The sequence below is a fragment of the Protomyctophum bolini genome (assembly GCF_963924005.1).
Source record: "Protomyctophum bolini genome assembly, chromosome: 7".
Classification (NCBI taxonomy): Eukaryota; Metazoa; Chordata; class Actinopteri; order Myctophiformes; family Myctophidae; genus Protomyctophum; species Protomyctophum bolini.
Window position 1 is genome coordinate 30,740,062 of NC_137868.1, and position 13,980 is coordinate 30,754,041.

Sequence of the window (13,980 nt, forward strand, 5' to 3'; positions counted from 1 at the left end):
CCATGGATGGACAGAAGGGTTACATTCCTAAGTGGTGCCCTATTTGGCTTGGCCCGGGCATTGCAACCAAAACAATTGGTCGTGTTTATGGGTGGGAATCGTGGGATGGTGTTTTTTTTCCCCGTTCCTCTGCACATTACGCCATCCCGTTAAAAAGTCCTCACTGTCAGGAGAGAAGAGTGGCAGGTGGCTGGCAACATCATTTGATTGGGAGGAGACAGCATGTGCATGGACAAAACAGTGACTAACTATACACATGGGGAGCAGCAGACCACCTGCGCATTCTATAACTCCAGATATTAAATCCCACTCTTCCATAATCCTACACATTTCCCTGTACATTTTTTTACCTGTTCTATTACTAACCTTTCTTTCTTTTTTTAGCTGTTTTATTTAAATATTTTTATTACATCCAGTATTTCATTATAATAATACTATAATAGTAATACAAAGTATTTGTATTATTACTTGCGCAAGCAGTAATAATAAAAGCAAGTACACCATCAACTGCCAGTAAGGGACCACCATTCTTGGTGATGTAACTAAGGTACTGTACGTTTCAAGGTTGGTATAAGGTCAATAACAGGCCTAAAGGATTTAGAACAGCAGCTGTATGAGACATTAGTTAGTAGCTGTAGGACTCTAGGAGTTGTGAGAGCACCTCATGGCGTGCTCTGCTCATGGCGCTAGCCTGGGCACCATTCCATTTCGGGTTCATGAACCGGTTGGGAGCGGGTGATATCGCTATGTTGTAGTATTGTTTTGTAGTTAGAAAATCTTCCGGAACTTCCTTTTCCTTCAAACCGATGCATGGTCATGCATCGTGACATCATGTGGCATCACGTGACATCATCAGGGATCTCCATATATGGAGCATATACAGTATGTAGTCGCGACGTAGACGACATCGCCAGGGGCCCTTCCCCATACATGGGAATGCCAATATATGGCCATATAATTTTCTGTTGGTTCGTTCATCACCTAGATCTGCATATATGGAGCCGGCCAGCAACTCTACATCTGACCTCAAACCTCAAACCAGCTGACCTGTTCTGACATTCCATATGTTGATCCTCCCCACCCGTCCTTCCTGTTCTGATATTCCATATGTTGATCTGACCTCATCAAATCCTTACGGATTTTAATCATCTCAAAAAATGTGTCTGGGTAGCTCAGTCGGTAGAGCCTTTGGACCACAAGTTCATGGGTTCGATCCTGGGCACCGCCAACTCAACGTATGAGTAGCATGGCTTGGGTGCGGCAATTTGTGCACTGGGAGCTGATGGTACTCTAGGTGTGGCGCTCCACCTCAGCAATCCATCTCCCAGGGGTCTAGCGCATTGTAACGGGGACAGACTTACTGGCCGATACAGACAATAAGCCACTCCCGACCTACTTCTACAAAGGTTTCTGCTTGAAGTCCACAATACGGTTTCACCTACATGTATATGCAAATTGGTACACACCTGTATCATGTCACGACTTACAAAAAGTCTCTTGGCGCCATGACCTAAACCTAACAGGAAATCATTTTATGCCATTTCCACGGGTCGCACTTTAATGAACTCCTCCTATAGTATGATGGTCCATTCCAAATAAAACTCGCTTAGCGTACACAAAAGATGACGAATAATGACGAAAAGTTATCAAAATCGTGAGTTTTCGTAATATAGCGTGACCATGGTGAAGCGTCAAACTTCAAAGCCAAACAGGAAGTGAAAATAGCAGATCAAAAAATTTTTTTTATTTGAATTGAATTTGAATTATTGAACTGATTGTCGTACAGACTTGGCAGTCTGCCCCCTCTTCTGATTGGTTGATATTTGATAATCTACATTTGTCTTAGCACCTCTCTGTGTCTGTCTCTCTCTTTTTCCCAAATCCGTTTTAATTGGCCAACTTTTCAGTATCCAAGAAATACAATGACTAGCCTCTGCCTTTGTTACCACACTGGCATTTTGACTAAGCGAAGATGAGGATGGGGAAATGGCATGCACAGTCCAGCTATTCTTTTATACTTGTTTTCTGTTCTTAGTTCTATCACAAGATATTGTTTTTAAGTCCCTTTCTCTGTCTGTACCTACTCTCTCTTCTCACTCTTCCGTCCTTCGTCTCTGCCGCACTTCTTTCTCTCTTTTCTCCTCCTTGTCCTTAATTCTCTGAATGTTGTTTTTATCACTCTCTCTCTCGCGCTCTCCAGTCTCCCAAGACGCAGGAACCCATATCAAGCGGCGTGCCAGATAATTAGACAGCAGATTTGTTTGAAAACACATTTACAGAACACATCCGCTGTCACAGACAAGGTTTTAATCAGACATGACTGCAAAAATAGCATCAGGAGTTGGCAGGCGAGACAGAGAGAGAGCCGAGAGTGTGGGAAACGGAGAAGACAAATAAGAAAAGGGAAGATAAAGGGGAGGATAAGGAGAGGAAAGAAAAGGAACAGAAGAGTGTGGGTGTGTGTGTGTGTGTGTGTGTGTGTGTGTGTGTGTGTGTGTGTGTGTGTGTGTGTGTGTGTGTGTGTGTGTGTGTGTGTGAGAGAGAGAGAGAGAGAGAGAGAGAGAGAGAGAGAGAGTCTGGACAAGTTAAACTATTGTGCAAGCCAGTTTTTGTTGGAAAGCCTCAGTGCTTGGCTGATATGTCATAACAATGCTGTCTCTATCTTCTGTCCCTCTAGAGATGACAATTTCAGCAAACAGAGCATAACTGAATTTTGCAGGTAGCCTATGAAATAGTTTGGAGCTGTTGGCAGGAAATCAGCCCACTCAGTTTGCTGAAAATCACTGCGATAAAATCAAGGACTGCGATTCAAACCAGTCACAGAAAAGCAAAATCCCTTTAAAGTGCAGGAAACTATAGCGATAATAGTAACTAATGCCAGCCGATGGTCAGAGGCTCCAAGGAGTAGACAGGTCCACAAAAACGTTTCAGGCATTTTATTGACCTCCAAAAGTGTCTTTATACAAACAGTTTTGTATTTGCACAGACAGTGCAAATACAAAAATAAATAACTACTGGCCAAAATAACATTGCACAAACAGGAAACAACAAACAGTAACTGTTACAGGCTTAAATGCCTCCTGCGATGAGGCTCTGGCTCACAGTTCTAACCTGTTCCTCTTTTCACGACTAGCCTCAAGTGAGACTGAACTGCCTCCACCTGCAGCAATCCTGCTCTTAAACAGGTGGGGCAAACCATCCTCTAATCAGTAAGTGATAATTAACTCACCACACGGCTAACTAAAGCCTACGAGTAATCTTTCACACTACTATCTTTTAGAGGAATATACAATCAACTACATTTCACACATTTCCTTTACTAAGACAACATAATACAATTTAAAAGGAACACCCCTCCTCCTCCACAGTACTTGGCATTTCTCATGTCATAATATTCTTTTTGGAAAATTATCGTCCCATTTATTAAATAAATGACCATAAAGTCACGTACTGTATGTTCTGAGGGGCGTGGCTTCCGTTACAGTCTATGAACGGGAGCCACCCCCCGTTCAGTCAAAATAAAAACCAACGAAGATTAAGGGGGAAGTCCCGCCTCGTTGTCTGGGCCAGCCAATGGCCAGCTGGGCCCAAACGGAGCCAGCCAATGGCCAGCTGGGCCCAAACGGATCTAGAAATATGGCGACTTACAGTGCAAGGAATTACAGGCTTCATTTTACGTCCATGTTAGACCCGGGGAACGCTTTGTCCATATTATTTTAGTCTATGGTTTGGACGTACTGTACTGTACTGTACTGTACTGCTAGAACCCTACAACTGCGTATGTGCGTGCACGCGTGCGTGCGTCTGTGTCTATGTCTATGTTGTGGTGGGGCGGTGTGAGAGCAGACAGAGTTCAGGAAGTGTAAGTCAGTCTAAATCTTCCAGTGAATGAGTCTAAATCCACATCTATTGTTCAAATGATCATTGGCTTCCAGCCTACACTACCAGTTTGTGTGTGTGTGTGTGTGTGTGTGTGTGTGTGTGTGTGTGTGTGCGTGTGCGTGTGCGTGTGCGTGCGTGTGTGTGTGTGTGCGTGCGTGCGCGGGTGTGTGTGTGTATGCGTGTGCACGTGTGTTCATGCGTGCAACTCAGTGCCCAGTACAGCACTACAGGGGGTGAAGAAAAAAAAACATTTCCTGTGCTTTCTTCAAAAGGAATGGAAAGTCACTCTTTATTAAATAAGCATAGCTTCAGGGTGGGGAGAACTGCTACTATGGCCACTTCAGCATTCACTGTTCCCTGCCTGGACAAAACTAGAGTTATACAGTAGTTGCTATTTGCACCAGCAGAGGGCGGGCTTCCATAACTGATGTCAGACTCCAGTAAGATGGACTCAACATCCACAGCCTCCATCCACAGACAGATAAGCCTAGCATCCAGCTGCCGTTTTGCATTTTGCTGGCTGGGACGTGGCTTTGTCTCCCATGTTTCAACATTACCAAATACCCTGAGACACGTCTGGAAACAATGAGCATTAAGCAGTTCTTTAGGCAACTTGCAATTATGGTGATTTGAGGTCCCTTTTTGTTTGTATTGAATTACCGTGGATAACAATGTAAGCCGATGTATGTGTGTTCCAGTCCACCCACAGTTGTTGTAAGCCAATACAATGTATCATTGGCAATCAGGTAGTCGCTAAGCTGTGAGTTTTTTTGTCTGATGTCAAATTAATATAGACATAGTTTCAACATGAGCTGTAGTCCCTTTTAAACATCTGCTCACACTGTGTAAACGACCAGCAAGGAGTAGGCTCAAGGCACATACAAAACAAATCGAGCTGGTAATAACGGATACAAATAAATAAACAATAATAATATTAGAAAAAATGTGCAAGCTAGGTAGCGAGCTCAACAACAGCTGTTTCTGATAGTTTACACTGTTTCCCAGGGTAACAGTCTCTAAACCTCATCTTCACAATGTTGTGACAGGGAAGCTGTGTTATTGTTTACAGAGCAGACTATAATGCCATCTACAGACTTCTACCTATACAAAAAAATCCCTGGTGTTAATTTAGCCATTTGTAACTGTAAAATGTGTTAAAGGGGGTGAGATTGTTATTCGTTTGTTAAAATACGTTTTAAATTGCTACTGGGACACAAGCTGATAAATTATCATTGCGGGTTTAAGATTTTAAGAATAGACTTTTTGTTTTAACGAAGAATTATCTCTTACATCACCTTTAAATGAACTGGGCAAATGTACCACATCGTCAATAAAATGCTTCTTGTTCATATTTTTCAACCACTAATAGAAATGCAGCAATGAATGTAAATGTAAAGATATTGAACAGTGGTCATTATAGTTGTCAATCAAATGCTAGGAATGACTATAATTTTCTCTCTGGTTGACAGTTTTGAACCCACAAGCCCTGTGAGTAATAAACATACATTTTATGTGTTAGTAATAAACATACATTATATTGTGTTATATTTTAAACAAAAGTCGATAACACTATACTTAAAGGGTGATGTCAGCTAATTTGGGCCGCTTTTTGGTAATTAGCCTGGGAAACTAAGAAAAAGCAATGCATGACACACAATTGGGTTTATAATGCATATATAACCTCATTTATAATTCACGTTTAAGGCATTGTAAGACTTGTTATACATGTTTATAATTATGCATAACAATTTATAACAAGGTTTATGAGTATTATAACTTTAATACTGCAGCATAATAATAATGCATCATGACCAGCACTTATAATACGCTATAAGTTGTTCTGCATAATTTTAAGCATTTATAATGTGCATTATAATGCATTATAAATGTGATTAAAATGCATTATAGACCTGGCTTCCCGTGTCCTTGGGAAAATAAAAAATCACACCCGTGTGAAGTGAGGGGCGCTCTCATCATACAGTACGTCGTCACATTCCAGCCAATCACAATTGTCCTCACTTGTCCTCACTTTTTATCCTCAAGTTAGTTTTCTCACTCAAACACACAAAGCTGGGCAAAGGAGGGGCAAAATAATCCAAGTATAGTTTCTGCTATCTGCGCGCTGGTTGTGGTGGGCTGGTCTGGGCCAAATTTTTGTCCCAGTCCAGCCCTGTGTTCCTTCAGGCCAGGGGCATACTTCCCCCTTAATTGTTAATTGCATTACCACAAAAACTGCCTGACAATAGTGTTGGGAGGGAGGGAGGGAGGGTAAGGAAATGGGGGGAGAGTATTGAGTTAACACACAACACAACAAAGTGTATAGTAAAGATGTTTTTTAACTTACTGTAGGTTGCATAACATACTGTTGATGGTGAGGCATCCAAGATGTACTCTGGACCTGTGGATGGTGAGGCACAGTAGCATGAGTAGGATAAATGAAAAGGAGGAAGGAAGGAAGGAAGGAAGGAAGGAAAGAAGGAAGGAAGGAAGGAAGGAAGGAAGGAAGGAAGGAAGGAAGGAAGGAAGGAAGGAAGGAAGGAAGGAAGGAAGGAAGGAAGGAAGGAAGGAACAAACAAACAAACAAAGGAAGAAAGTAGGCAAGCAAGAATGGAAAGAGTGGAAGGGAGGAAAGGAGAATGTAAGGAAGGCCATTGGCACGGTAGAATTGGAAGGAAGGAAGAAAGTGTAGAGGACATGAAACAAATCATTAGCACGACTATTCGCAAGCGCATTTGAAGCTCCCTGTGGTGGAACATCTAACATAATATTACACCAGACACTGAGAGCGTCCAGTGTATGTTATGTTGTAATTACAGGAGGGTATGAAGAGTGCAGACAGCAATACAGTCTGATAATTACAGCTTCACAGCTGAGATTTCATCATCAAAGCCTGTCTTTACCACAAATCAGCACTTCTATCACCTACTCACACCCCTAACATGAGAGCAAAGATCCTTTTGTCACATGTATTATATATGTAACTCTGTGTATGTGTGCATGCGCATGAGTGTGTGCATGCGCATGTGCATGAGTGTGTGTGTGTGTGTGTGTGTGTGTGTGTGTGTGTGTGTGTGTGTGTGTGTGTGTGTGTGTGTGTGTGTGTGTGTGTGTGTGTGTGTGTGTGTGTGTGTGTCACCTGTATGTCTCTCATACAGAGAAAGAAGAGAGAACACTGTATGTCACAAACAAAGAGCCTGGAGGGGAGTGGTTGCCAAACCTCTAAATACTATAGAAACACGTTGGAATTGTTTTTTATTGATGAAAAGTTGTGATTTATTTAGTTTAAACTTTTGAAATAATACATTTTTTTAATGTAGGAAATGAAAAAAGGGGATATTTACTCGTGACCAATGATTTCAAGTACTGCCTGTGCTGGCCCAGTAGAAGACAGCAATGACAACATGAAAGAAAGCTCTGCACACTGAAGCTCCCTTAAGTGCATGACTTGAGGGAGCTACGCTGTGGCTGTGCGGACCTTCTTTCATGCTGTCGTCACAGCAATAAGAAGATGTTTTGAATGAAAAGAGACAAGAGAGTTATTGAACCATGACCACATAACTCAAGATCGCAGACCTCTTGACCGATACGCCCACCACGTCTCTGCGCTTAATAAGGTCAAGACAACAACGATGAAACAAGTTTCTCGCACAGCGAAGAGGAGCTTCATCGACTGTTCTGGGAGCAGTGCCCTTGCTTATCTGGGGGCGATTCAGTTACAGTTTCACCCAGCTGATGTCTGCTCAGATGGTCATGATGAGCTGTTAGGGGCTAAGTGTCTTGCTCAGGGACACTTCCACACGTAGACATGGGCAGGGTGTGACGCACACTGGTCAACTACTGATTACCAGTTAGCCTCTCTACACACACAGCATGGACGGTCATGACGTTATACTGTCATTGGTTGAATCTTTTTTAACCAACACACGTAAAGGGTGTTCAATAGCATTGATTTATATAATAAATAAATAAAAATGGAGTTAGGTGGTTTTTGCAGAGCCAACCAATAAATACACAGAAGATATTTTTGCACACACACACACACACACACACACACACAGGATCAGAGAGGCTCTACCCACCTGATACGTGGAGACAGGGGAGGCAGCAATGAAGGGCGTGATGGACGTCTGTGCAATCATCCTATTGGTGATGTTATATGGTGACGAGTAGAACCTATATATAGGGTTACACAATTAGAAAATATATTTACTTAAATAAACAGTACCATGGTGAAACTGCATGATTGATCTCCTTTATTCTCCATACTGTATTATGTATATATTGTGTTTTTCATGTTCTTTATGTGCATTTCACACAGCTCGTATTGATAAGTACAGTAACTGTTTATTTCTTTCTCTATAATAGTTCCACCCTTCTTGAAACTGCAGTGACGGAGCTTGTGTACAACAAATAATTTCAACCACTTCATTGCACCTGTATAAACCTGCGATTTGCCGAGTTGAGTTGGAGTTAACACAAACCTGTGTCATCATCATCATCAAGGTTGCAGAAGTGCGTCACACCCTCAACAATGTCACACTCCAAAGTACGCTATATGGACCGCACACTGTTGATGGAGTAACTTCAATTAACTCTGAGAGTATACAAATGGAACTGAATTAGAATTACACTCACTGACGATTTGACTGTGTGGTCGCTGTCGAATGGAACCCCTTTAAAAAGAATTAAGACATAATAATGATGACATCACCTTAATGGTGTGTGTACTGTATGTGTGTGGGTGGTCTTGTATGCCCATTGCATTCCCATCTACACTCATCATCATCTTACACTCCTTCCAACTTCGTAGGAGTTCTGTACAAACCATATCTGGCTCCGGATGTCACTTTACTTTGGCGTATGTACCGCATAACCCCTGACCTTTCTCTAGTACCCCCCCCCCCCTCTCTCTCTCTATTTATCCTTATTTATTCATCTCTCCCTCTCATCCCCGCTGCAGCGGAGCGCTGCAGCTCGCAGCCTTTTATTTATCATTGTGTATCCAGAGAGGACATGTTTCATCCGCCAGGCCGCAAGCCTGATCGATCCCAAAGTGTCTGTTGACTGAATAATGGAGAAAGAGAGAGAGAGAGAGAGAGAGAGAGGCCCTCCCTGCTAGAAGGCTCATATTACTTCTAACAGCAAAGGCAAATTCCTGTGAAACAACACTGAGCACCAAATGTAGACTATTGAATCACAATGTCCTAAACCAGGGTTAGCCCCAAATGGTGCATACAGTTACAGTACATAAAAGTCTCACTTTCTACAGTGTTTTCCCACGCAAGACAGACAGACAGACAGACAGACAGACAGACAGACAGACAGACAGATATAGACAGATGTTTATTGATCCCGTGGGGGAAATTAAACGTTTTGATGCAGACAATAATTTGTCCCTCAAACAAATATCATAGGCACAAGCTTTGCATTTAATAATGTACAACTAGCGCTGTGTTGTCTTATTAAAACAAATTCCCTGCAGTGTTTGCTACAGCGCTAATGCAAGACAGATGAGGATGAGGGACTCTTTCAATGTCTTCCCCTATATACAGTACCCTATACTGTGTGTGTGTGTGTGTGTGTGTGTGTGTGTGTGTGTGTGTGTGTGTGTGTGTGTGTGTGTGTGTGTGTGTGTGTGTGTGTGTGTGTGTGTGTGTGAGAGAGTCGATTATGTCCATCCATGTCTCTTTCTCTGTCTTTCTCATCTCATAGTCATGGGGTAAGCAGCTGACAGTCACTGAGACCAGACTGAGTCTCAGTAGCCAGCAGAGAACAAAACAAAAAGATGGCACCTATTATGCGGAAGCCTTCAGCTAAATTCTTTCAAAGTTTCAAAACATGCCCTGCAGTCGGTAATGGATGAATATATAATTAACCTAATTAATAATGCTAATAAGAAAGGACTGTATATTTTACTTCGATAGCAGAGCAAAACCTCTGAATGTAGAAATACTTCTGAAAATAATCAGATTACAATGCTGTGCTCAATCATAAAACCCAGGCAAGGAGCATCTAACATGTAATTTACCAAAATGGTTATAAACCTTTTAAACCAAGTAAATATTAAACTTTATCTTTAATGGTATAATGTTAATCTTATAGAAGAATGTAATACTATATTAATAAGCCTTTATAAGGATAAATACTTTAGAGGAAAACTACAATACTAAAAATGAGAGAATAGGGAGAGTAAAAGTATTTCAGAGTATACCAGAGTACCTGAGAAGTATTGACACAAGACACAAAGAAGAAGTCGACGAGCCAAAAGCTTATGGTTTTTCAGATGATATATTCCAATTATATGGGGGAGAGAAATCATGGTACGTACATCCATCACAGCGTTCAAAGATCTCCCACGGAAAAATGTCTGTGAACATATTATATACTGTATGTAATCCAACAACCTTTGACACATGGGACGTAGTATTTGAGTTCAGAGGTTAACAAAAAGTGAATAATGGCGAACCCTAACGCTGGGAGGTTTACTATGGGAGACGTGGCATATTACTCTTCCGGTAATATCCAGGAAGTCTGAATGATGGGAAATGCAGTCTTTTAAGCCAATGTAGTTCACAACTCAAGTCAGTGAGAAAGAGACAGAATGTCTCGTGCGTAAATGGGCACAAGGTCAAATAACAGTTCTCACAAAAGGGGCAGATAAACGGGGCGCCACTGAATGTAGCTAAATAAAAATACGGGAGATATGAAAGTCAGTGGGATCAATGTGACATGAAAAGTAAGTCATAGGGCGCATGTTAAGATGTATGGAGGGCACAGGGAACGACATGCGCAAACACAAAGTCTTAATAATTAAAAATTATCCATCAGTCTGTGTTCTACAACTCCAGTGGGACATAGTAGACATACCCACGCACAACTCAGTGTTAACAGATTGATAAAGGATTTTACTGTGTACACACACTACAGATTACTCTTTTTATACCTTGCTTTGGTTTACTCATTGATTGTACAAACAAACAGCATGGGACCATGGCGAACACATCTGCAGATACTTAAGCGCTGCTGCAGTCTGATTCTGAGGAAACCGCTTTCAAACGGTCTCACTTTGAACTTGAACCTTGTATTATGATTAAATGGTAAATGGTGCATTTATATAGCGCCTTTATCCAAGGCGCTTTACATAGATTGTGCATTACATTCACCCATTAACACACACTCATACACCGATGACAGTGGAAACAATGCAAGGCACCAACCTGCACATCAGGAGCAATTAGGGGTTCAGTGTACACTAACTCTGGGGAAGCCCGGGTTTGAACTGGCAACCTTGCGGTTCCCATCCGGCCGCTCTATTGTGCATGATGCTTCACACTGGCAACAGGGACCGCACGGTGTTGAATGCCTATATACTCTGCTTGACATGATAAGACTTAAGTATGCAACAAAAAAAAACATGGTCCAGTGGTTGCACCCGACAACACTTCCCAAAAACACAAAGACTTCTCTGAGAAAGTTAATGAATTATTACCACTCTTTATTCAGTCTTCCTTAGGTTCACTTTAACTGTGTCAACTCTGGCTGAACTAGCTTCTCCTCAAATTGCCCGTATTAACTTTTTACTTTGTTCTGAACTATCTTCCCCTGATGTTTCTCTTTGTATCTTTTATCTGTCTTCATTTATGCTTTAAGTTGGCTATTTAGAAGATCCAGAGACACAGAACTTCATGCATGCATTTTCTTTTTCTTCTTTTCTTCTGTGTGTCTAGATTGAGGAATATATTTGAAGTTTCTTTCACACGGCAGCAGTATTATTTTTCACATGATATACAGTAAGTGACGGATGTGAGAAACACAACATTATTTAAACATTAGCGTGCACAAAAAATATATATAAAATGAGCCAAAGCACTTCAACACTCTGGCATTGTTTGAAACTTTCCAATACGACCAGTCATTATTACAAAGCCTCCTTAACCAATGCTGGAATGCCTTGCATCCATCCTTTTCACAAACGCACAATGAATGTATGACTTGTACTAGATAAACTGTATTACTGTCACTGACTAATAATAATTAATGCAGCGTGGTTATTCAATGCAGCTCTCTGATTGTGTTTATTGTATTTTTCATTAGAGTGATGTGTATTGAGAGAGTGGATAGAGGACAGATACAAGGTTATTGATGGAGGCTATTAGCCCAGAGCAGTGCTGCTGTCAATAAGGACTGTAGCACAGCCATTTAAACGATACACTAAACATGAAATTGGAACCAGAATATTACAAGGGGATTGAATTAAAACACTTGCCCGAAGACCTCCGGTGTGACCTACCTGTGCTGTCAAAAAGAGTTCACCCTGGAAAATTAGACGATGATTTATTGCTGACCTCAGTGACTTTTAAGTGGTGTGTGTGTGTGGGCGAAAGAGAGACTGAGAGAGAAGAGAGGAAAAAGAGAGAAATATGACCGCGTTGCTCGCTCCTAAATAACCAATCTTCTGCTGAAAATCATGACACATCATGTATGATTTTCAACAGAATTAAATCTTCAGTGGAAAATTGGTTATTTTGAACGAGTGATGCAGTGACACAACAAAGTATAAATCAGCCAATAGATGCAGTGACAGATAAGAACAGAGACAGAGAAATATACAGACACAGAGGAACAAGGAGAAGAGAACAAGAAAGAGAGAGAGAGAAAGAGACAGAGAGAGAGAGAGAGAGAGAGAGAGAGAGAGAGCCCTGTCACCCTGATGAATGAGAAGACAGGCCATGAGCCAGAGTGGTCTGGCGAGTAGGGACACATGTTTCTAATAACATCAGTTCCGCATCAGACCCTAAAAACCAGCCTTCCATGAGCTCAGAACAAACAGCAAAACTGCAATCGATGGCAACCTTTCCCCTGTCTTTCACTATACTTTATATTCTTCCTCTTGCCCTGCTCTTCACCTCACCCCGCCCTCCCCTCCACTCTCAACGGCCTCTGCTCTCCTATTTTCTGTTCCCTAATTAGCCACATTACCATTTTATGGTCATTTAATGCCTTGCTGGAAGGAGAGTCCATGACCTCTGAGACAGAGGACTGAGGGGGGCCGTGGGCACACGCACATGCACACACACGCACGTACGCACGCACGCACTAAAACATCCAATATGGAAATATGTAAAGCAGACAGCATTAATATGGAGATAGGGATTTAGTGAAGAGAGAGGGAAAAAGAGAGATGAGAGAGAGAGAGAGAGAGAGAGAGAATCAGAAAGACGATGAAGAGATGGCGGAGTGGAGGATTGCGGTGGAAAAGAGGAGGGGGTGAGGGTCATGGGACAGAAAAGAGGGTCCACATTGGTAAAGAACCGGATCAGGTATAAAGAGGGTGTGGGTGGTATAGGAGGAGCAGACATATCAGGAATGGGGGAATTAGGAGCGCATAGCGCAAGATAAGGAGGAGGAGCTACAAGGAGGAACACAGGAGGGACTGAGATATCAGTCAACGAGAGGGAGGGAGGGAGAGAGGGAGGGAGGGACGACGCACAGCCCCCCTGGGAGTCCATCAAGCCGGCCGTGTTCCTGGCAGACAGGGCCGAGCGAGGCGTCAGGGATAACAGCTCCAATTTCCCCCTGAACCGCACCGACACTCAGCGGCACTCTGCATCGGGCTACAGGGAACAGATCGCCTCGGCTGACGAAAGTCTTACAGCACCGCTGCAACACCAGCCTGCTGCTCGTGTGAAATCACAACCTAACGGCCCTGACAGCACTGCCTGCGTAGGTGAATAAATAAATGCAGCTGCAGCACTGTCATATGTGAGAGACAGAGAGAGAGAGAGAGACAGAGGGAGAGAGAGAGAGAGAGAGAGAGAGAGAGAGAGAGAGAGAGAGAGAGAGAGAGAGAGAGAGAGAGAGAGAGAGAGGGAGAGAGAGAGAGAGAGAGAGAGAGAGAGAGAGAGAGAGAGAGAGAGAGAGAGAGAGAGAGAGAGAGAGTGTACACTGTACAGTACAGTCTATGAAGTTTTGAAAAGACGTGTGTCAGTACTGGGAGTCTTCCCTGGGACGATGTCATGCCATCGCGTGATCATGTTTACCTTTTGTGTGTCCGTCTATACTATGCACTAGTGTGCGTGGGTGCATATTATGTGTGCG

General features: G+C 42.4%; 1 protein-coding gene across 3 annotated transcripts in view; it reads right to left on the reverse strand.

Annotated features, from left to right (window-relative positions):
• Positions 1 to 13,980, reverse strand: part of rbms3 (RNA binding motif, single stranded interacting protein) — a 142,434-nt gene that overhangs the window by 11,757 nt on the left and 116,697 nt on the right. For 2 of the 3 annotated variants that reach the window (XM_080768912.1, XM_080768911.1), the window contains exons 9-10: positions 7,962 to 8,055; positions 6,227 to 6,280 (exon numbers count right to left, since the gene is read on the reverse strand). The exons of the other annotated variant lie outside the window; for it this stretch is intronic. In XM_080768912.1, the coding sequence (XP_080625038.1) occupies positions 6,227 to 6,280; positions 7,962 to 8,055 (148 nt within the window). The remainder of the gene's footprint in view (positions 1 to 6,226; positions 6,281 to 7,961; positions 8,056 to 13,980) is intronic. 3 annotated transcript variants of the gene reach the window in all.